This window comes from Lithobates pipiens, unplaced genomic scaffold (assembly GCF_037356315.1).
Source record: "Lithobates pipiens isolate NorthernLeopardFrog02 unplaced genomic scaffold, aLitPip1_a1.2 Scaffold_13, whole genome shotgun sequence".
Lineage (NCBI taxonomy): Eukaryota > Metazoa > Chordata > Amphibia > Anura > Ranidae > Lithobates > Lithobates pipiens.
The window spans coordinates 21,560,149-21,585,674 of record NW_027507718.1 but is presented as its reverse complement, the minus strand read 5'-3'; the positions used below and the strand labels follow the sequence as shown (position 1 = coordinate 21,585,674).

Below are 25,526 nucleotides of genomic sequence, written 5' to 3'. Positions count from 1 at the left end.
TGGGGACTACTATAGATGGAGCTACGTTAAGCTATACTTCCTGATCAATGAAAGGAGAGAGGGGATGAAAGCACAGGAAAGTGCCCATCAAAGGGGCTCCAAAAAGGAGCAAACTGTGGTAACTCTTAGAAAAATTCAAGTTTTATTTATCACAAAATATTACAAAAGTCACCATAGCTTTACCACACTAAGATAAAAATACCAGTATGACAATGTTGTCACATATTTAAAAACAAGCACACACCGAAAAGGGCAGCAGAAGGTAGGAGCTGTGTAGCTGATGGATGGTGAAACCCCTTAGTAACGGCTGATATTCAACAGAAAAGGACTAGAAGTACTTTGATAAATCCTAATGCAGGTGTAACAAGGTTCTCCACTAGGGAGAAATAGTCCTGTATGTAGTAATACAGGGACAGAGCCAGGTTACAAGGCACAAATCTCATCTGTCAGCTCCACAGACTGAGCCATAGGTAGCATTGATAGAGCTAGGCAAAAAAGCTAAAGTACAGCAGTTCACTGAGTCAGCTATCTGCACATGTAGATTAGATAAGTGCTCAGCAGGCAGCACTTTAGTTAGGCTGGAATAGCAGAGGAAAGTGAAAGTAAACAGAGCGTACACAGGTAGTCCTCACAGAGGTGGTCATTTATGAAGCAGTAAGAAATATTCACTGCTCCATTCTCCGGTGTTTCATCAGATTTGGCAACCCGTCAGAATTTGTAACAGAAGTGACTTTCGCCATTTTGCTACACCCCGAATTCCTCCACAGTAAGGATACACCGAGTAGGGGACAAGCGGACAACTTGTTACACCCACCAGAATTTCGCATTTCACAGTTATTTTTAACATTAACATAGAAAATAGCTGCGCATAAAATTAAGCTAAAATAATATAATAATATATGGCAGTAAATGACACCAAGGAATCACCATAATACATATAAAATCATAATCACGAATGAACATGTGATTAAATAAATGTGTAATACCTGATACAAGTCTTAAAATAAATAAAAATAATGTGGTATATCAAAGTCCAGTGAGTAAAGTTAAAACGGTGACTAAATCAAATTCTTCTGTGCAAACAGAAACACCAGTGTCTGTGAGCCTCCACCACACAACATATGCGCTTACCAGAGGGTAGGCGATACAGGGCCTGTAGTAATAAATCTGTAGCATCAAATCAACCTCCAGACATCCAATGGAAATGGCAGGAATCAGCTGTGATTAAATTGAGGACAAGCCAAATGATCCAAACTCAAAGGGCAGACCAGTAAGCAGCAATCACGATCCCAATGGAAAAGGAAACTCACCATAGTGTAAGTCCATAAAACACAATTTATTTTATAAGGAAAAATATTACACTTACATTTATAGAAATATTAAAAGCTCATAAAGAAATGCCGGCCGGCTTGCAGACACCCATCCTAGACAGCGATGATGTCAGCACGCCACCCTCCTGACATACGTATCGTCAAAGAGTGACTTAGTCATGGGGAATGACTAAGTCACTATTTGACAATACGTATGTTAAAGGGAATGGAGCGAGTACAAAGAAGGGCAACAAAGCTAATAAAGGGTCTGGAGGATGTTAGTTATGTTAGTTATGAGGAAAGGTTCCAAGCACTGAATTTATTCTCTCTAGATTAGAGACGCTTGAGAGGGAATATGATTTCAATTTACAAATACCATACTGGTGACCCCACAATAGGGATAAAACTTTTTTTTAGGAAGGGAGTTTAACAAGACATGGGGCCACTCATTAAAATTAGAAGAAACCTTAAACTATGTAGAGGGTTCTTTACTGTAAAAGCGGCAAGGATGCAGAATTCCCTTCCACAGGCAGTAGTATCAGTGGGGAGCATCGATAGTTTCAAAAAACTATTAGATAAGCACCGGAATGACCACAACATACAGGGATATACAATGTAATACTGACATATAATCACACACATAGGTTGGACTTGACGGACTTGTGTCTTTTTTTCAACCTCACCTACTATGTAACTATGTAAGGGGATTAGAAGCAAAATCCAGCAGGAGGTACAGAGTATAAAAGAGAAGAGAGGCGCCTCTAAGTGTAGCAATATGGTTACATTTAATGAAGGTGCAACATTTAGCAACTCACACGGTTGATTATTAAATGAGGCACATCTAAGTATGCAGGCATCTGGGGTAAAGCTGTCCACATAGACCGTCCTCTGCACCGCCGGCTCTCACCGCTGTCAGTCTGCACTTATATGTGCCTGTTTTAATCAACCTTGTGAGTTGCTAAATGTTGCACCTTCATTAAATGTAAACGTATTGCTACACTTATGCCGCGTACAAACGACCGGACTTTCTGGCAGACTAGGTCTGACGGTCTTCCCAACGGACTTTCAGTAGAGTTCCGACGGGCTTTACGAATGAACGGACTGGGCCACACACGAACGGACTAAGTCTGTTCAAAGGCTGTTTGTTTTGAAGCTGATGACGTAAGACGGGACTAAAAAAGGAAGTTCAATAGCCAGTAGCCAATAGCTTGCCTTGCGTCATATTTGGTCCGTTGGACCAGCATACAGACGAAAGGTTTTCCAGATAGGAATTGAGTCCATCAGACAGATTTGAAACATGTTCTATTTCTAGGTCCGTCAGATTTTTTTTCATGAAAAACGGTCGGATTAACCCACACACGATTGGATTGTCCGACGGACTGATTCCGTCGACCTAGTCTGCCGGAAAGTCTGGTCATGTGTACGTGGCATTAGAGGCGCCTCTCTTCTCTTTTATACTCAGTTGTGACGTGACGCTACTTGTATATCAAGACATCGCTTGTATACAAAGTAAAAAAAATTTTTATATATACATATACTACATATACACTGTGAGAGTGAGAGCCCCTGTCTCGGTGAAAATAAGGGTAAAATGGACACAGGACTCTCAAAGAGGCAGTTTGAGAATTTCCAGCAGAAGATTTGCGAGCAAAGAAAGCTATGCTTTAAGTTTTCTCTGGATTTTGTCTGGATTTGGGCTGGAAACCTGAAGACTTTAACCTCCCTGGCGGTATGATTCATTCTGGTTTTAGGTGCTGAAAGCGGTACAATTATTTTGCATGGAAATTTGCCGGTTTATATTGTAGTCCTGTAATTCTTAGGAATAACTCTATTAAATCTGTTCAAACCAGAGTCTAGCAAACATCCCGGGTATGATAAAGTTTATAATATAATAAAAAATAATAAAAATTATTGAATAATGTAATCAAATCCTAAAACACTGAAAAAGGGACACTTTTTGGTTGCTATGGACAATCTCCAAATTCCAGGCAGAAAAAACAGTATTTATAATATAAAAGTGCACGCAGGGCACTGCACAGTCCACTAGGGACAAAGGGGGTGTGTAATTTTTTAATACAGTACTGTAATCTGTAAGATTAGAGTACTGTGTGTGTTTTGTGTCTTTTTACTTTTTTGAATTTGGCGCCGATCTCGGCTCCCGTGCGCCGTAACATCGCAGGGAATGGAGCTCGGCGCCATTCGGCACTGTGAAACGAGCGGAGGACAGCTCGATCACACAGCGCGGAGGACATCGCTGGATCCAGGGGACAAGGTAAGTAACTTTCCCTGTGTCCTCCTTGCATCCAGCGATGCGATCCCGTGTCTGGCTCGGGGGTTACCGCTTGTGTTAGTAAAATCCCAACCCGAGCCAGACTCGGGATTACCGCTAGGGAGGTTAAAGAGCATTAGGAGGGATAGAGTCTTCAGTCTTGTGTCCAGCCTTTCCAGAAGTTCTGCAGGTTGTGTGTGTGTCCAGGTGCACACACCCATTATAAGGCAGGGCTGAGCATAGCTCAGAGGAGGTAGGAAAGGAGTTGGTGTTGGAGCAGTTGCTGTAGCCAGGAGGGAGGTGTGCTACTATTTAAGAACCCAGGCAATACCCTTGAGATGGCACTCCGTGTGGGAGAGGTTCCAGGTCAGTGGACTAAGAGAGTTGGGCCAGCTGAGATATTTGAAGAGACCATAGCTGAGACAACTAGAAGAGAGAGTCCTGGGGATCAGAGGGAACTGAGAGTCTTGGAGGAGTGTGAAAGCCTAGACTGGCAGGAGAGCCCCTTCCTAGAGGCCAGGAGTGGGCATGCGCAGCTTTGTACTGCGACCAAGGCTGAGTGAGCTCTGAGAGCCAGGTGGCTTGGCATTTTAGTTTTTGTTGTAATTTTTGGGAGAAAAACCCCTGTGTGGGCAACCAGTGCATGCATGAACTTTCATTTTTGTTACTTTCAATAAAAGTGGGCTACCACGCCCTTAAACTGAAGTTTCTGTTGGCTGTGAACTCACTGAAAACGCATCTACCGCTGAGCTAGATATCTCCAATATCACAATACATACTGTGCATACATACAATAGACATGGCAGGGGGATATGGTTACTGTCTTGAGGGGTCTGATCGAGGAAGGAGGAAGTCAAAAATCTTCCTCCTTCCCCCCAGATTCTCTCTTCTCTCCCTGATTCCCCAGCTCAAAGCTAGTGAATCGGGGAGGTTGAATTTTGACACAGATCGCCAGTGAATTGCTGAGATTGCAGCTTCATAAACTGTCCGTTTCTGTGTCAGTCAATCACAGCTTCTCAGTGTGCGGAGATCATTGGCAGAGAACATATTCTCCCCGATCATGTCTGATTCAAAAAACGTTAATGGACTGAGATCAGCGGCGAGCCTAGGGATCACAATTTCATAAACGGACACCAGAGTGTGTAACATCAGTGGACCAAAATTCCTATTGGATATGGCTTATGCTGGGAGAGCCCTGCCTTTAGCAATCTCACCCACAGCCAGGACAGGGTCCGCAAGTTGCTCCATTGTGTGTCTGCTAAATCCCCCGTGTTTGCTGCTGCAGTGATGCTGGCCGATTTACTGTTCTCCCAGTGGAAGAACACTGAGAGGAGTCTTTTGATGCTCCCAGGATCTATCTGTAGAATATTTTCTTTTACCCATATCCACAATTGGATCTATTGGACATCTGATGGGGATGGAGCAAGCAGCTATTCTCTGTGGCAGTGTTGTCTGTTGTTGTTGTTTTTAATTTATATGGAGTGTCTGCAGACACACAACTGAAATGACTGTAAGTTTTAGATGCCGAGCCACATGTATTTGGGTAATATGTATGTTTTTGAACTACCATTGATTTCTGCATTTGCATTGTAGAGATTTGATATCTTCCATACCACAGAGGAAGGAGACTTTTATAGACTCTGAAATGCGTTGGATGAAGGATATATTTTCTATACCATTACCATGCTACAGTGTATCATCAGTTGTTTGTTGTTATGTACACTCTGTGTTACCTTTTTAACTATATGTAATAAATGATTTTTCTAATTTAAATATGATTGTTATATGAATCCAAGTGCCTTTGAAGTCCATATCCAAGGGGAAAAAAACATTTTTTGTCCCAGTGGAAGGAATTTACTCTGCCAGGGTGTTTTGTTCAGTGTGGGACAGCAGCTCATAGATGATAAACAAGGTTGCATGGAGTGATCACATGGGGCAGATCACATAACGTGCTGATGTCTATGCATTTCACTCATCCAATCATTTGAGCTTCTTCAGGACTGGTGGCTATCATGTCTAAGGCTTTTAAAGGGGCTGGGTCAGTCACCCAAAAAGTTAACTCGACCTGACTTTTCTCCGTGTGTGGGCAAGTCTGTTCATTTCAAAAGTCCGGCAGACTCCCGCCATAGTGCGGCAGATTGTCCGTCGGACCTAGTCCGCCGGAAAAGTCCGGTCGTGTGTGGGCAGATGCGCTCGTTCAGAAAGTCTGGCGGACCTCCGCTGCAAAGTCCGGCGGTTTGTCCACCGGATAGTCCAATTGTGTGTACGCAGCATTACTTAGCCACAGTTTTAAGCCAACATCATCATGTATGTTTATTATAGCACACTCAGTTTCACACATATTTTTATATTTATATGACAATTATATACATTTCCATAAATCTAATTATGAGATGGTTCAAGACTGAACAGCTATTGTTTCCAGTCTGATACTCCACTTATTAATGGGGATACCCACAACAGAAAAATTATTATATTTCACAGGCGTGTATCTTTGCATATGTATATGAGCCCAAATATATAGGCTCCAAATCAGTTAGATTCAGGCAACATCATCAAGTATAAGATGTATTTTGGTCAAAATATAGTCATCCCACTCATCGTGAGGAGGGTCCTATATAAGTTCCTAAAACAGGAAAATACTCCCATATACCCATATATATCCTTTACATGAGTATATAGACCTGAGTATATAGGCTCCATATCCATAAAATACACACAGATTCATCAGATATGGAATAATATCTCAATAGTAATATAACAAATTTCTATCAGCGCAAATAATAACCAAAATCACTAAATAGTGATATATTTGGTAGGTGATATACCAAAAACATAACACAAAAAAAAATACCCCCCCCCCCCCCCACCTGGCTGCTGCACAAAGAGAAAATGCGTTCACTTCACATATAAAATATACATAAAAAATGGTGTTGCGCTTCCTAAATAACTCCCAATAAATCATTAAATAAGAATATGTGATTAACTTGCAATATAGCAAGATACTGAGTGCTCAAATATTCATATTCCCTAACTGGGAATAGTGAAAAATACACAATAATGAAATATACGTGTTCCCTCTATGGGAATAGTGAACAATAAACAGTAAAGCTAAAGTCCACACACTCAAAAAATAATAATAAATAGAATAAAATAAGAGTCCGAATGCACAAAAATAATCCTCAGAGTCTTCTGCACAAAAAACGCACAATACACCACCAGTGCATTAACGTTGGAAATGCAAGTGCTCTAATCCACTTCAATATCCTAGCTGCTCACCTCACGTTCTGACCCTTGTTTCGCCAGAAAGTCAGAAAAAGCAGGATCCCTCTCTGGGATATAAACAGATCAGCTGGTCATGGAACTCCTATTCCTTCCATGCTGCCTCCGGCTGATTGGATGGATACCAGCCAGCACAAATTCCCTCAATGGGGTCCGGTGCACATGGGAATAGAAAAGGCAAAATCTAGTGCTCTCTATATATCAAAACGGTTTATTTCTCATTAAAACATTAAAAGGTTACAAACACAGCACTTAAGCAGTGCGGGCTCAGGATGCATAGAAACAAGATGCTAGCGGGATGACGCTGCCACTGCAACTCCTTACCTCTATGCGCGTTACGTTGAATGGGCTGCTACACCACCGTGACTTCTTCAGTAAGGGCTGGAGAGTCTCCATGTAACGCGTATAGGGGTAAAGAGTCGCAGTGGCAGCGTCATCCCGCTAGCATCTGGTTGTTTCTATGCATCCTGAGCCCGCACTGCTTTCATCCCTTCTACAATGAAATCACTGATCATTGTCACCCATGATGCTGCTGTAGATGCTTAGACATTGGCACAGTTGATAGCCCCAAATAGCGCTGCCTAAATCTTTTCAGATTGCCAGCACATTGCACTGTCTGCAGATGCTTAAATGATGTAAAAGACCTGTTCAGTGCCTAGCATGGTTTAACAGGAATCAGGATAAATCCCAGCTGCATTTGCAATTAAAAACCCAATAAAAACTATTTCAAATTAAAAAAAGATGAATATAATTTATTTTAAAGCGTTACCAAACCAATTTTTTAAAAACAAACATGTTTGTATTACATAGTGCATAGAGTGGCCCCTAACCTCCTCTTCTCGAGTCCATTGCCCTCTTCAGTGTCCCTCCACTCCCTCCTCATTGGATTTGATTGACAACAGCAAAAGCCAATGTCTCCCACTTCTGCCCCTATGTCCAGTGAGGAGAAAGAGAGAGTCGCTGCTCTCAGGCACAACACTCAATTGAGATCAGGCTCAGGTAAGAAAACATTTGAAAGGTTTTGTTTAACTTAATGTAGAGAATACATTAATGTAAAAAAATACTTATTTTTTTTGGTGTTCTTTAAAATAAAGTTCACATTTCTTTTGACAGTTCAGAAAGCTTGCAAAAATATTCTCACTATATGATCATTTTCTTTGTCACCTTATTTTCTAGGCCCTTAACCAGTTCCCGACCAGCGCACGCCGATGTACGTCCCAAAAATGTGTCAAAAATGTCCGATGTGTCCGCCATAATGTCGCAGTCACAATAAAAATCGCTGATCGCCGCCATTACTAGTAAAAAAAAATGATTAATAAAAATGCCATAAAACTATCCCCTATTTTGTAAACGCTATAACTTTTGCTCAAACCAATCATTAATCGCTTATTGCGATTTTATTTTTACCAAAAATATGTAGAAGGATACGTATCCGCCTGAACTGGGGGAAATTTTTTTTTATATATATTTTTGGAGGATATTTATTATAACAAAAAGTAAAAAATAATGTGTTTTTTCTCAAAATTGTCGCAATATTTTTGTTTATAGCGCAAAAAATAAAAGCCGCAGGGGTGATAAAATACCACCAAAAGAAAGCTCTATTTGTGGGAAAAAAAGGACGCCAATTTTGTTTGGGAGCCACGTTGCATGACCGCGCAATTATCAGTTAAAGCGACGCAGTGACGAATCGCAAAAAGTGGTCTGGTCTTTGGCCAGCAAAATGGTCCGGGGCTGAAATGGTTAATGATATTTAAAAAAAAAATACTTGTTAAGAGTTCCACTGTAGTAAGCATATCTCATATACGAGATGAATATCTTTTTAAGAAATTGCCAACAATGATTGAGACATCTTATAAAGCATTTCCATTTCTAAAGACCAATTGTACTTTAGCAAAACATAATTTTGAGAGCGGACCACAGTGAAGATAGCTGCTTTCTTGGTTCTTACAAACATCAAGGTTTTATTGCATTTCCAAATTACTGTATTTGTCCCCTTCATTTTCCTTTCTTTCTTATTTAATCGGATAACTACAGAGTGCATTGGTATAGCGCAGCTGTCTACTTCTTTCAGATATTATTAGGTCTTTTTAATGAAGAAAGATTTCTCATTGCAAAACAGTTTTTTGCAACACTTCTAGAACAGATAACAGCTGGAAGGTGATGTTTTTGGCTCCCAGCCTCTTCACTGTGACCATGGTTGTTAGCAGAGATGAGTAAATATGGGGGTGATTCACGGGGTGGTGGTGGTTGCTGAACCCTTAAAGATGTATGTGGTGTTATAAAACGCAATTTTCTCGTATCACGTCATTGACACTGTATTCTACCATTATATACTTTGGATGTATTTTATTAAATGTTCCATTTATCTTGGCCTAAATACAGTAGCATCATCCCAATCTGATTTATTTTATTGAGAAAAGGACTTTTTCAGGTAGTTTTGGCTGCAAAACCAGTTTTTTTCCTAGTCGTAAGAGGCCTGAATCTAATGGTGGACGTAGCAGCCACAACTAATTTAGAAGTTATAGTAACATTTAACCACTTGTCGACCAGCCGCCGCAGTTGTACCACAGCAGAATGGCACAGCTGAGTGAAACAACATTATGTAACGTCACTTCATCCTGTGGCAACTAGGGAATGCGCACGACACCTGAGGTGCGTGCGTGTGCTCCCCACTTGCCCCCTGAGCCAATGCGAGTGCCCAGCAGTCACGATCACCACCAGGCTCCCGCCATCGCCGCTGACACATGGAGAACCAGGATCTGTGTGTGTAAACCGGTTCTCTGAGGGGAGAACAGACAGAGTATGAACAACGATCTGTCATCTCCCCTGCACAGTACCCTGCCCCCTTCAGTTAGAACATATACTAGGGAACACATTAACCCCTTGATCGCCCCTTAGTGTTAACCCCTTCACTGCCAGTGACATTTTTACAGTAATCAATGCATTTTTATAACATTGATCACTGTATTTATGCCACTGGTCCCAAAAATGTGTCAAAATTGTCTGATGTGTCCGTCATAATGTCACAGATCGCCGCCATTACTAGTAAAAAAAAAAATTTATAACAAAAATGCCATAAAACTATCCCCTATATTGTAGACACTATAACTTTTGCGCAAACCAATCAATATATGCTTATTGCGATTTTTTTTACCAAAAATATATAGAAGAATACATATCAGCCTAAACTGAAAAAAAAAAAATTATATATTTTTGGGGGATATCTATTATATCAAAAAGTAAAAAACAAAATTTTTTTTTTTTTAAATTACGCAATCTTTTTGTTTATAGTGCAAAAAATAAAACCTGCAGAGGCGATCAAATACCTCCAAAAGAAAGCTCTATTTGTGGGGAAAAAAGAACATCAATTGTGTTTGGGTGCAACATCGCACGACTGCGCAACTGTCAGTTAAAGCAACGCAGTGCCGATTCGCAAAAAGTGCTCTGGTCAGGAAGGGGGTAAATCCTTCCGGGGCTGAAGTGGTTAAGAGGGCTGGGCTGGAAGGAAGCATGTTTCTTTTATTGGACAGCTGGAGCCAATGTTACTTTACCATTGGTTGAAGACTCCAAGCTGTCCATTGAGCTCAGTGCCTGTGACAAGAAGTGAGGAGACGCACTGTGAGCTCAACCTCTCAGTCTGCTGCACAGCTGAGTGTGCCAGCTTGTATTTAAACTGGCCGCTCTGTATGTAGCTTCTGACCTTCTGCACAAAGAGCCCTGTATCTCTGGGACCATAGGTCATAGAAGCCCCAAATTTAGACCAGTGGTAGGGTAGGTCTTCTCAACTACCTACCCCACACATTTGGGGTCTCTATGACCCTGGAAATCCTTTTTTTTTAAATTGGCAATTGGGGCTATCTTAAGGTGATTATAAACAATCAACTTGTAAAACAACCCATTCAGTATAAAATATTAAGGAAATATATAAATTGATAAGTGAAAAAATTATTGAAAAAAAACAACCATATACATTGTGCAAATGTGTTCCGATAATAAAGTACAGTTGTACTCCAAACTTATTATCGGAGCACATTTGCACAATGTATATGGACTTTTTTTCAATAATTCATTAGATAGACAAGGGCTTAGCAAGGTCAAGTTACGAATGGGTGGGGTGTCTCAGCCAATGGGCAGGGGCTTCTTTAAGCCCCTTGGCCTGCTGGGAGAGCCTATTTATTTGGATGGAATCAGGGGATCAGGGTTCTGTGCCACCTGGATGGCTGTCTGGAGGGACGTGTGTTATGCTGCCTCAGGCTGCTAGGCCGGCATCCTGAGGCCTATCCCAAGGACAACTGTCTGCTAGGCTGTCTGAGGGCCTATCCAGAAGCAGGAGAAGCAGTGCAGGGTTGGGACTGCAGGACTGGAGTCCAGCCGAAAGTAAAGGTTCAGCCGGACAGGGAACCAGTTGAGGTCTTAGGTAGAGGGGAAGCTGTCTCCACAAAGGAACCATCCACCTTGTTACCGGAGACCACTGTGAATAAGATGAAACCAGAGCAGTCTTCTCACCAGCCGGAGATGGTGAAGAAGTGGGAATACTTCAGCAAGTGCCAAGCCAGGGACCCAGTGGGACAGCAAAGGTGATGCTTGAGGAGCATCAGTGAGTGCCAAACCAAGAACCTAGTGGGTCAGCAGGGGTGATGCTTGAAGACTATCTGTGAGTGCCAAGCCAGGCACCCAGCAGGGAAGCGGGGGCGACGCTTGAGGAAGATACTGAGTCATGGAAGTGAAAGAGCTCAGGGGATCCAGTGGGGATTGGGTTTAAGAGTCTATTGAGAGAATAGGAGCTCCGTGAGTGAAGACTTACAGTAAGAGACTGTAGAGTGTGAGGAGAACTATTCTGTGTTACCAATAGTTAAGTACAATACCATTGGTGACTATTACGTAATTTGTTGCCATAGGAGACATTGGTCCTACATATACAGAAGTGGTATCCGGCTGGAGGCTTATCACTGTATAGCTGTCTACTTATAGAAGTCTCGGAGTCTGTGAATTATCATTGCATCTACTTAAGGGTGTCCTGTCCCTAACCCGCTCTCACAGAGTTCTGTTAAGAGACAATGAATCTCTTTTGCATTCAAAAATTGTTTGGCGTCCATCACTCTATCTTGCATCAATTCCGCCATGCCTTGTAATCTACTCTACAAAGATGGATGTAGGCTATCCAGCCTCTGGAGGTCACCATTAGGCCTCTAAGGGTCGGGGGATTTGCTACAAAAAAATTGCCCTCAAAATTGGCTAGTGGCACAACAGTCTAATAGTATCATTTGTGAGCTTCTTTCTTTATAGTACCACACTGCATTGTCTTGGGGTGGTTGCCATTTGTTTTTATAGAAGGCACATTTTATATTCAAATAAACATTAAAGTGTACTATTTGAGAGACAATATATTTTATAGTAGCTAGATAGTAATTAAACAGCTTGGTAAGGAAGCAATGTAAGAGGGAGAGACACGGCACATTTTATATTGAAATAAACATTAGAACATATTATTTGAGAGCAAATAACTACAAAAATTGTAAAGTAGCTGGATAGTATGTAAGCAGTTTGGTTAAGTCTCAATGGAAGAGGGGGTGATGAGGCAGGTTTTCACCTTGCAATGAATATTAATATAAAATAATACTTGAGAGAGAGTAGCCACAAATATATTACAGTGGCTGAACAGTATGGAAGCAGTTTGGTTAGGCCGCAATATAGAAAGAAGAGACAAGGAAGGTTTACCTTAAAAAAATAGAGGGCATTATCTAAGAGATAATACCCACACACAATTTTAAATGCCAGAGCACTGAAATAGGATGCAAAGGTGTAACACAAAATTCTCCTGCAGCAAATTTTAGAACATAGGCAGCTGATGTCCTGCTGTGCAAACATTGTGTGGCACCTTTACAATTCCAGGGCAAAGTTACAGGCTGCAAAGTTGGAGACACAGAGAAACATTTTCCCTATAACAAACATTAGAAATTTGGACGCTAAGAGTGGAAACATTTTGTGGCATCTTGGCAGTGCCTGAGCACTGAAATTACGCTGATATGGAATGCAGAATTTACCCTGTAGCAAACAATAGAAATTTGAAAGCTGAGGTCCAGCTATGGAAACATTATGTGCAGCAACTTTACACTGCCGGAGCACTGGAATCGGCCAGGAGAGATCGCAGGAGCTGGTAAATATGACAAGTAATCATTTTTTGGGACGAAGGCCTGGAAGACAATTATAAGTTTAGTCTATAGCACTGTCAGACAGGCAACATCTCCTTTCTCCAACAAAGAACCTGCTGTGCTCACCATGAACCCACTACTCAACGTTGGATCCCACTTCGCAGTAGCCTTCAGCTGCTGGAACGTCACCGTCTCTTGCTGCTTCCTGCTTGCCTAGCTGCCCCTCCTTTTTTGGTTCCTGATCCCCAACATCAGCAAGTAAATGACCATGTAATAAAAGGATTCCACCAATTTCTCACTGCCCGTTTATGGGGATATGGTGGGATTAGCAGAAGAGGAGGAGTAAGAAAGGGGTGAATTAACAGAATTTGCTCAGGATGTATAGCATGTTCACTATCTGACAGAAAAGTCAGATTTGCCCTGTCTCTAAATGGTGTGTCCAGACTACCGCTTTGTCCACAGAACCTACTTTCCCTCTACCAGCTCTGTGTTCAGAACCTCTGATTTCCTCTTTAGGTCTACCTGACAGGGGGATTGCTTGACTTTAAGGGCAGCTATGGCAATAGGGGAATAAATAGGCAATGCTTTGGTGAACAATACTTTACAGCATAAGTAAATGATGTGTGGAAAAAAGATGAGATTTGCCCTGTGTCAGCAACAAGTGTATGCTTTGGACATCAAAATATAAAAGCCAAAAAAATTATTTACCAAAAAATAAACCCTGAAAGATTTAATACCCCAATAAAACAAACAAAAGGGTAACACTGTAAAGCATGGCCCAGCAGCTTCACTGCAACTACGGTTGTTTATGACACACAGAAAAAGGTAGTCCTAGAAAGGACTGTTGGGTCTATGTACTGTGAAGACAGGGGAGGGGTGCACAAGAGCCCTCCACACTGTAATCCACCTTAATTCAGCACAGAGTAGCATAGTAAAGCACTATAGTATAGGGCTGTATGCTAGTGACTAAAGCTGTATGCTAGTGACTAAAGCTGGTCAAACACTAGTAGAATTTTGATAAAAAATGTAAATTTTCTGAATATTTGTTCACTTTTATAATCATTACAGGGATCAAACTGATGATCGAGAAATTTCAAAGATGCAGGATGGAAAAGGAGCAAGATGTGATTTTTATTTGGGAAATTCCATTCATACCAAATCTAAGGTTTAACTAAAATAAAATGTTGAAATATTTTTGAATTACATTTGTTAAAGTAGAAGTAGGGACTAACTGTAACTGTTGTGGCCAACACCCTCATTCCACCTCACCTATGCTGCATAACCTTTAAAAAAGAAGAAATAACATTTTATTCAATTCACTCCAGTGCAGTCACATGATACGGCAGCTCTGACCCCCCCCCCCCCCATGTCAGTGAGCGGCTACTGCAGGGGAGAGGAGGGAGTGCCAACTAGAGGTCGACCGATATGGGTTTTTCTCTGGCCGATGCCGATATTTAGAAATCATGGCGGCCGATAGCCGATATATGATGCCGATTTTTTTGGGCCGATATGTTAGGCCGATTTTATTTTATTTATTTTTTTTATTTTTTTTTTAATCCCCCTTAATCTCATAAAATCTAACACACCTTTCCCACTGGGGCGTTTTTCAGGCGCTTTTGGGCTAAAAATAGCGCCTGTAAAGTGCCTGCAAAATGGCTCCCCTGCAGTCTGTGTGAAAGACAGAGTGCTTTCACACTGAGGCGATGCACTGGCAGGATCTTAAAAAAAAAGTCCTGCAAGCAGCACGTTTGGAGTGGTGTATACCGCTCCTCCACCACTCCTGCCCGTTGATATGAATGGGCACCACTGCCGAAGCGCATGCAATGCGATTTGGCAGCCGTGCTTCACGGGCGCATTTAACCTATTCCTTGGCCGCTAGCTGGGTTATATGCGCCCCACTAGCAGCCAAATAGCACCGCTAAAATGATGGTAAAGAGCCGCTAAAACTTGCGTTTTACCATCAACGGCTGCCCGCTCCGGTGTGAAAGCATCCTTCATAAGTGATACAGAAAATTTCTTACATTTAAACATTTATTAAACAAAACAAACCTCCAATCAGTTTCCTTTATGTATGATTTAGATTAAAAAAAAAAAAAAACTATATATTAAATAAAAACTTTTGGGCGAAAAAAAAAATGGCCTAACTTTACTGTTTTTTTTTTTTAAATAGTGTATTTTTTTCCCCAAAAAATGCATTTGAAAGACCTCTGTGCAAATGCCGTGTGACATAAAATATTGCAACAACCGCTATTTTATTCCCTAGGATCTCTGCTAAAAAAATATAGATAATTTTTGGGGGGTCTAAGTGATTTTCTGGCAGAAAATACAGGATTTTTACTTGTAAGCAACAAGTGTCAGAAAAGATTTAGTCTTTAAATGGTTAAACTGAGAACTTCTACACACTGAGATGATTTCATTCATTCAAGTGTAAACATTGTATCTTTTTGTTCTTTTCTTGGCAGCCTGCCCAGAGAGGAGGAAAGGGTTTCTATGACGATTTAGGCAACTTACACTGACTTCTATTACAGAAGTCATTTCAAAGTCCCACTGTAGTTCTAAATCGGCTTTTTATCAGCACAATCGGCCGATGCCGATTAATTAAAAAACTGCAAATATCGGCCGATATATCGGCCGGCCGATATATCGGTCGACCTCTAGTGCCAACAATATTTGGGCAATGAGAGATAGTGGGTGATGTCATAGTTAGGAGGGGGGAGGAAACATTTTTAACAACACCAATAGTTAGCTTTTACTTCCAATTTAAGTCTCTGTTGACATTATCAAATGTACTGAAGATATTATTGACCCTTCTAAGCCAGCTGATGCAGTGCATTATGGCTTACAGAAAATTTGATCCGGCAAAATTCCACATTTGCCAGGACCACGAACCTCGAATCTGAATTCAAACCTCATGCCTAGCTGCTAAAGTGTATGTTAACCCAAGCAATGATTGATATTCTCTTAAAGTATGTGCTCCCCTTTGGTCTGCTAAACATTAAAAAGGTTTTATTATATACTTCTTGATAAGTGCAAAAATGACCTGTTGTTTTTGCCAGAAATCTTGTGAACTGATGACTTCCTGCGCAAAAGGAGGGGTTATGGAGGTAAAGGGGGGGGGGGGATTTGGAGAGGTCTGTGTTCTTTATAATCCATCAGAAATGAAACAGGCAGGCCCAACACCACATGTTTAGAAAATCAGAGCTGTGGTGTAATGCCACAAAGGAAGGTAGGAACACACTATATTGGCCACATACACATAAATTGTTCTGTATTTGAAGCATGCTTAAAGAGAGAAAGCATAACGAAATGTGCATGTATTCTAAAAATGTACTAAATATGTGTTTGTTTTTTGTTTTTGCTATAACATGCTTCTTAACCACTTCCAGCCCTTCCTATTGTGGATTGACGTCCGCAATGTGGCTCCATTATCCTGACTGGGCGTCACATGACATCCAGCAGGATAAGCTGCTCGTACGCACCTCCGGGGGCACGATCGGTGGTGCTGTGTGCTGCTCTGACACACCGCAACTCCGATCATGGTAAAGAGCCTATGACGTAGGTTCTTAACCACATGTTCAGCTGTGGTTAAGACCAGGAAGTGACCAGGAAGTGCCAGTAAACGGCTTTTCTTGGTTTGCGCTGACAGGGAGAGCCAATCGGCAGCTCTCCTGGCAGAGGAGGGGTCTGCGCTGATAATAAGCACATTGATTACCAGCGCAGCCCCCATCAGAGGTGTCCACCAAAATGCTAAACAGTGCCCATCAAAGTGTCAATCAGTGCCCATCAGTAACTCATGTAAGTGCCCTTCACAGATGCCAATCAGTGCCCATCAGTAATGACTGTCAGTGCCTCCTCATCAGTGCTTCTTATGAATGCCATCTATTATAGCTCATTAGCGCCACCCATCAGTGCCCATCACTGATGCCTATGAGTTCCCATCAGTGCTGCATATCAGTGTAGCCTCATCAGTGCCCATCAGTGAAGGAGAAAACTAAATTTTAAAACCAAAACAAAGAACAATAGGATTTTTCTAACAGCTTACCTGTAAAATCCTTTTCTTTGAAGTACATCACGGGACACAGAGCCATAGTAGTGACTATCTGTTGGTTTACCACAGAAAGCCACAGGGTTTTCTGTGGTAAACCAACAGATAGCAACTACTATGGCTCTGTGTTCCGTGATGTACGATAAGAAACTTTTTCTGTATTTTTTAGTTTGTTTAGCAAAAAATAAAAAATCCAGAGGTGACCAAATACCACCAAAATATAGTTTGGATACAGTGGTGCATGTCCGCGCAATTGTCATTCAAAGTGTGACAGTGCTGAAAGCTGAAAATTGGCCCGGGCAGGAAGGGGGGGTTGTGCCCTGTATTGAAGTGGTTAAATCAAGTATTCAGTGGCAGTTCAACATTTGCTCCTGCATGCACCTCTATGCACATGCGTGGGCTCCTGCAATGGACTTTAAACACTGTTAAAAATGGCCACAGTATTGGTTCATCAAAATGAAGGTGACATTGCATGGTAATTAGTGGGTCAAGATCGACTCCAGTTTTGTTCCTCAGTACTGTTAAAGTGTATGTATACAGGGATCTACTGTATAATCAAATTCAAATCTCAGATTCCATTTGGTTCAGATCAAAAAGTATGCAACTCTCTCCTGACGATTTTTTCATTTTACATAAAAGCAAAACAAATTGTGGACTCCTTTAGTATGCAAGAAGATTTAAAATGCAAGCATGTATTTACAATTGAAAAAAACTGTGCTTACCTTGTCTAAGTAGTATGCATAGGCTAATGTGGAAATTATAGAATCCAAATCACAACATTTATTTCCAATGGCAATGTGAACTTTCTCCAAGTGTTTACCCTGGTCCTGAAAGTATATATAATGACATTACTCATTATATACAAAATATATGGAAAGTTAGCAGGTCATACTAAAAAGAACAATAAACTGCACAGTGATCAGATACACATTCCAAGATAGCAATACAACCTCTAGAAAAAGAACAATACATTAAATTGTTATATGTTCTGTAATCTTTAAGCCATGTATGAAAAAGACACATTAGGCATCTTAAAAAAATTCTCAAATATACTATTCAGACTTGTGGAAATAAATGTGTTTTTGTTGCATTGTGTTTTTAGTTTAATTGGCTAACAGAATATTTTTTTTTTATTGAGGAAAGTTTGAAGGTTAATTAAAACATCATAAAGATATTTAAAGAGACTTTCCCATGTGCAAACTGCTATAGGTATGAAGTGCAAGGTGCGTAGAAGTACTTTCCAAAAACAGCGCACCAAACCTTCCCATCAAAGGTAAATGCTGGGCTGTTCTGACATGCACAGCTGTATAACATTCATGTAATGTTGGATCATTACACTAAGCTCAGCTACGCATTCTTATTGGCCCATCACTAAAAACATGAATCATCACCAATAGGAATATGCAGAATGTATGAAGGAGAGGGAAAGCTTTGGTGCATCAGGAAGTTGGCCTGTCAGAACAGCTTGAGAAAGAATAATTGTGGATGCTGCTATATCTCTTCATATGTAAAGTATTTGACTTTCAGTATGTAGTAGTCAGTCTGAGAAAAGTACAACCAGTAAAAACCCTGCTGGGCCTGGCATATTTTTCATGGCTTTCTCTATGCCTTGCAACCACTTTGCCCACATGCTATTTTGTCTACCGTGGGAATGATTAATTGTGGCAGTAGAATGAGAAAGGAAAGAGGAATCCATTGGTACCTAAATTAAAATGTTGTTGGGCTTGTATTATGCCAGTACAACAGCGGTTGAGGCTGCTCTCCGGTAGAATTGACATAATAGTTTTGTCTCTTTACTGACATTGCATGTTTTCTCTGGCCCGGCACTAAACAGACACACAAATGCGCATTTGCTGAAATTTTTGGGAAAAGACAGTTCTCAATTTTGCTCATCTCTTGCTCTGATTATCCTTCAGATTCTGTCTAGAATGGCCTTGTCCTTAATTTAGATTTGTTTTACTTGTATTTAACTGCCAGTTCATTTTAAAGCCATAGAAAAAAATAATCATTAAAGCACTTTCTTCTTTTAACAGGATCATTTCAAAAATTTAATTATAAATAGACAACAACAAACAAAAGGCAATTATAATATGCATCAAAGCCACAAAAATCCATAACAAATAATTCATTGATTGCTCTTTAGAGTTTGGCAAGATGAATTGCATTGTTAACATGTAGATTACCTCTTTTGCCTTATTTACTATCACCTTGATCTTAGTAAATGAACAGGTTTATGCTATCAGTACATTATGTGATGAAAGAAAAGAGCTACAAACCATCCATAGTAAAAGATAAAATGAAATCCTGTTACCAATAATAACTTCAAGAAGATCATTAGAATATCACAGTCTCATTGACTTATACAATAACAAAGAGTTATGCAAATACAATTTGTTTTTTTAAATCAACATATTTTACATTTAATTGCAGCTTGTGTTCATCATAGAAAAAAGAAAAACTAATATGATTTCACAGTTTTAGTTGTTTTCTGAATAGAAGTTTATACTAACTACATTACATAATTATATGCATAACAGTCATATTTGTTAATAGTGTGTTCATGTGAGATTCCTTGAAGTCATTTGGGGCTAATTAAAACAGTAGATATTTATCGCTTTCAGCTGCTTTTCACAATTTTTTTCAGGGACTTCAAACCCGCTGGTTACAGAACTCAATAGCTCAGGTGCAAATTGAACATACAAGTGAATGAGTCAAAGCAGTTACTTACCCTTCTCCCCTTATATCCAACTGCAAAGTTTAAATTATAGACAGAAAGGTAAGGCACTCTGTTGCTCTAGTTAGAAACTCCAGAATGCTCTTGGAATCCTTTGGTAAAGTTGCTGATTATATTAAAGAGGAAGTAAACCCTGATGAGTTTACTTCCTCTTTCATTCCCTGCAAAGGTAAAGCATAATGGACTACTATGCATTGCATAGTAGTCCATTATGTGTCACTTACCTGACACAGAAGCCAGCGAAGTCACCGCTGTCCCCTGTAGTCCGCATGCGCCGTAGACAGCGGTGCCTGTCTTTCGGCAAATATCTCCTAAACCGTTTAGGTTTAGGAGATATTTCTTAGACCTACAGGTAAGCCTTAATCTAGGCTTACCTGCAGGTCAAAGTTGGTTGTAAGGGTTTACAACCACTTTAAAGAGGAAGTCAAGCCTGTCCAAAAAAAACACACCCTGCAGGACAAAGGCATAATGAGCTATATGCATAGCATACTAGCTCATTATAAATTACTTACCTGAGATCGAAGCCCCCCGAAGCAACCCTCATTCACGTCCTCCATTGCCGCCATAATACCCCGAGTAGCTGCTCCGGCGCTGTGACTGCCCGGAGAAGCGATGATGTCACTCTGGCGCATGCGCGAAAGCCGTCAGTGACTGCATGATCACCTTCACTAATATGCGCCGTAGACCGCGGTGGCTGTCTTCGAGTAAATATCTCCTTAACCTTGTAGGTTAAGAAGATATTTCTTGCACCTACAGGTAAGCCTTAATCTAGGCTTACTGGTAGGTTAAAGTGGTCTGTAAGGGTTTACAACCACTTTAAATGATAATAAGTAATTAAGTTAAGGTATACAGTGAGGGAAAAAGTATTTTATCCCCTGCTGAATTTTTACGTTTACCCACTGACAAAGAAATGATCAATCTATAATTTTAATGATAGGTTTATTTTATCAGTGAGAGTAACAAAAATATCCAGAAAACCGCATTTCAAAAAAGTTATAAATTGATTTGCATTTCAATGCGTGGAATAAGTATTTGATCCCCTATCTATAAGCAAGATTTCTGTCTCCCAGGTGTAAATGGAGTGCTCCTAATCTCAGCTTGTTACTTGTATAAAAGACACCTGTCCACAGAAGCAATCAATCAATCAGATTCCAATCTCTAAACCATGGCCAAGACCAAAGAGCTGTCCAAGGATGTCAAATACAAGATTGTAGACCTACACAAGGCTGGAATGGGCTACAAGACCATTGCCACTCAGCTTGGTGAGGGGTGACAACAATTAGTGCGATTATTCGCAAATGAAACACAAAATAACTGTCAATCTCCCTCGGTCTGCGGCTCTATGTAAGATCTCAACTCGTGGAGTTTCAATGATCATAAGAACTGTGAGGAATCAGCGCAGAACTACACGGGAGAATCTTGTCAAAGATCTCAAGACAGCTGGGGCCATAGTCACCAAGAAAACAATTGGTAACACACTACGCCGTGAAGGACTGAAATCCTACAGCGTCCGCAAGGTTCCCCTGCTCAAGAAAGCACATGCACAGGCCCATCTGAAGTTTGTTATTGAACAACTGAACTGGGTGAAAGTGCTGTGGTCAGATCAGACCAAAATTTAGCTCATCACCTAAACTCACAGTGTTTGAAGGAGGAATGCTGCCTATGACGTCAAGAACCCCATCCCCACCAAACATGGAGGTGGGAACATTATGCTTTGCAGGTGTTTTTCTGCTAAGGGGACAGGACAACTTCACAGCATCCAAAGGACGATAGATCATTCCATGTACCATCAAATCTTGGGTACGAACCCCTTCCTTCAGCCAGGGCATTGAAAATTGGTCGTGGATGGGTATTACAGCATGACAATGACTCAAAACACACGGCCAAGGCAACTAAGGAATGGCTCAAGAAGACGCACATTAAGGTCCTGGAGAGGCTTAGCCAGTCTCCAGACCTTAATCCCATAGAAAATATGTGAAGGGAGCTGAAAGTTCGAGTTAACAAACATCAGCCTCCAAACCTTAATGACATGGAGAGGATCTGCAAACTACAACAAACATCTGACCTCTGTGATTGGCAACAAGGGTTTTGCCACCAAGTAATAAGTCATGTTTTGTGAAGGGGTCAAATAATTATTTCATTCATTAAAATGCAAATCAATGTCTAACTTTTTTTGTGTTTTTCTGGGTTTTTTGTGATATTCTGTTTCTCACTGTTAAAATAAACCTACCATTAAAATTATAGACTGATTATTTATTTGTCAGTGGGTATTAGGTACATCTTGCTAGTACCAGGTTGGACCCCCTTTGCCTTCAAAACTGCCTTAATTCTTGTGGCATAGATTCAACAATGTGTTGGAAACATTCCTCAGATTTTGGTCCGTATTGACATGATAGCATCATACAGTTGCTGCAGATTTGTCCCAAAGGTGCTCTATTGGATTGATATCTGTCACTGTTGAGGCCATTGGAGAACAGTAAACTTATTGACATGTTCAAAAAAAACAGTTTGAGATAATTTGAGCTTTGTGACATGGTGCATTATCCTGCTGGAAGTAGCCTTTATAAGATGGGTATACTGTAGTCATAAAGGGATGGACATGATCAACAACAATACTCAGGTAGCCCATGGCATTTAAACAATGCTCAATTGGTACTAAGCGGTCCAAAGTGTACCAAAAAAATATATATATCCCCCACCCCATTACACCACCAGCAACCTGAACCCTTGATACAACGCAGGATGGATCCATGCTTTCATGTTGTCTATGCCAAATTCTGACCCTACCATCCGAATGTTGCAGCTGAAATCAAGACTTATCAGACCAGGCAACACTTTTCCAGTCTTCTATTTTGCAATTTTGGTGAGCCTGTGTGAATTATAGTCTCAGTTTCCTGTTCGCTGACAGGAGTGGCACCTGGTGTGGTCTTCTGCTGCTGTAGCCCATCTGTTCTAAGGTTCAAGGTGTTGTGCATTCAGAGAAGGTATTCTGTATACCTTGGTTGTAATGAGTGGTTATTTTAGTTACTATTGTCTTTCTATCATCTGGAACCATTCTCCTCTGACCTCTGACATCAACAAGGGATTTTCCTCCACACAACTGCTGCTCAGTGGATATACAGATTTATTTTTTTCAGATCATTCTCTGTAAACCCTAGAGATGGTTGTGTGTGAAAATCCCAGTAGATCAGCAGTTTCTGAAATACTCAGCCCAGCCCGTCTGGCACCAACATCAATACCACGTTCAAAGCCACTTAAATTCCCTTTCTTCCCCATTCTGATGCTCGGTTTGAACTTCAGAAAGTTGTCTTCACCACATCTAGATGCCTAATTGCATTGTGCTGCTGCCATGTGATTGGCCTATTAGCAATTTGTGTTACCAAACGATTGAACAGATGTACCTACTAAAGTGGTCGGTGATTATATATATATATATGTATATATATATGTACAGTATATGTACTGTATATATAAAAGGACATTTACACTAGCGGCAAGAACTGCCGCTCCTCTGAAAAGCATTCCATATACTTTTGGAGGCGTTTGATAGGCAGTGAGGAGGCGATGGAGAATAAGAAAAATAGAAAAAATGCTGTAGAACACAGCATACTTTTGCAAATCCTTCAGTAAGCGTCTGCAAATGTTTCTTTGTAAAACATTCAGCAAGCTTTAAAGATTTTTAAATGAACTATTTAAACTGTGAGTAAGCCTATGTACTGTGCGCTGACAAATTAAATATCTGCAAATAAACCTAAGCTTTGAGCTCAGATAGGACTGAGGTTTATAAATTCAGATATGGCAACAATGAGAGGAAGAGGCGAACAGCAAACGCAGCCGGAGATTGCGGGGACTCAACAACTGCATCCTCAAAGGATAAAAATCCCCAGCAGGCGACTGCAGCTGCTGCGGCTACAGCAAAACTGGAAAGATTTGTCCATACCCTTGTGCAGACACCTATAAAAGGGGCCCCGCAGGCCAAAATACAACAGGGGGTAACAAGGGATAGAAAAAGCCAGGGCCATTTATCAGCCCCTGCATCAGCGGCTTTAATAACAAAAGCAGGGCAGCAAGAGTATAGGCCAGACAGAGCAACCTAAAGAGATACTCTCTGATCCTACTCCAATTCTTAAGAAAGAACCGTCATTGAAAGGTGTACTCCAGGCTGTAAACGCATGTAATCTCTCATTGAAGGAATTGTGTGACCAAATGAAGGGGGTAAAGGAAGATCTGACATTGGCCAGACAAGACCTTCAAAAAACGGCAGGAAGAACAACAGTCTTGGAAGGGAGGATAAGTCAAGTAGAAGATGATAATTACCCATTAAAACATGATGTTAAAAATATGAAAGATCAGATGAGTATATACGCCTCAAAAATGGATGAGATTGGTGGGACTACCAGAAGAGAGCGAGGGTTCTGATCCTGTAGAATTCTTAGAAAATGGCTTATAGAAGTATTTGGAAAAGAGTCATTCTCGGCGCTGTTTTCAATTGAGAGAGCACAGAGTCCCTTTCATAGCCCCACCGCCAGGAGGACACCCAAGACCGATACTGATGAAATACCTTAATTATTCTTATGGAGGAGGAGGGGAATATTTCCTATAAGGGAACCAAAGTTTCGTTCTGCTCAGACTTTTTGCCCGACCTGCAGAAGCGCAGAGCAGGCTTTACTGAGATAAAACACTTTACAAAAATTTAGGATAACATATGCACTGCTTTATCCAGAAAAAGAGAGGAGAAGAGAGATTTGCGTGGATTGAGCCCCATTTTTTTCCTTCTCTCTTCCTCTCCCCTCCTTTTCCTTCATTGGATTGAGTTATGGACTGATTGATGGGGGGGGGGGGGGGTGGATACACACATGTGGAATGAGGTTGGTTTTGTAAGTATATGGAAGAGAGGGATGCATGGGTAATATAATTGTTTTGTTTTGATCTTGATAGGGGAAGGGAGTAGGGGGGGGGGGGGGGAGAGAGGAAAGATTGGTGTACTGGAAGGAAAGGAGGAAAGGCAGAGTGGGAATTGGTCACAATAAAGTCCCTTAGGGTACACCTTGAAATGGGGGGCAGAGTGGGAGAGGGAAGGGGTGGTGTGTGGGTGGGGGGATAGAAGAAGGTGGGGTAGAGGAATAAGGTACTCACAAATAGAATTGGATAGCAAGCTGAAAGCTACACCAATAAGGAAATTTACACTTGAAAATAGTAGATTAGAGAAAAATACACAGAGATCACAATTTAAGGCACTATGAATTAATTATAGAAATAAACATAGATTTGAATTTCACATGAATTTATTATAAATTTTTCATTTCCAAATGATATTAATACCTCCCTTGAAATTAGATGCAGGCTAAAAATCTTAATATTTGCTCCTGGAACGTTAGGGGATTGGGTAGCCCGGTTAAAAAAGCAGCAGTGCATGCCACGTTGGATAGACATGGCATTGGATTGGTCTATTTGCAGGAAACATACCTAACGAAACATACAGTGTCACAACTAAAGAATAGGAGGTACCAGACACAATACCATTCAACGTACTCCTCTTATTCTAGAGGGGTGAGTGTCATGGTAAAAACTGGGGTGGTTTTTTCATGCATACAGGCCAACATTGGTGAGAGGGGTACATTTGTCTTTCTCCAATGTCTAACAGAAAATCAAATGTATGTTTTGGCAAATATATATATATTCCCTCACCATTTAAAATGGATGTCATGTATTGATTAATGGAATTCTTGGTAGG

The 25,526-nt window shown here is 40.8% G+C and overlaps 1 protein-coding gene across 4 annotated transcripts in view; it reads right to left on the bottom strand.

Annotated features, from left to right (window-relative positions):
- The window catches only part of PRUNE2 (prune homolog 2 with BCH domain), a 483,266-nt gene that overhangs the window by 397,111 nt on the left and 60,629 nt on the right, over positions 1–25,526 (bottom strand). For all 4 annotated transcript variants that reach the window (XM_077474900.1, XM_077474897.1, XM_077474898.1 and 1 more), the window contains exon 2: positions 17,781–17,885. In XM_077474900.1, the coding sequence (XP_077331026.1) occupies positions 17,781–17,885 (105 nt within the window). The remainder of the gene's footprint in view (positions 1–17,780; positions 17,886–25,526) is intronic.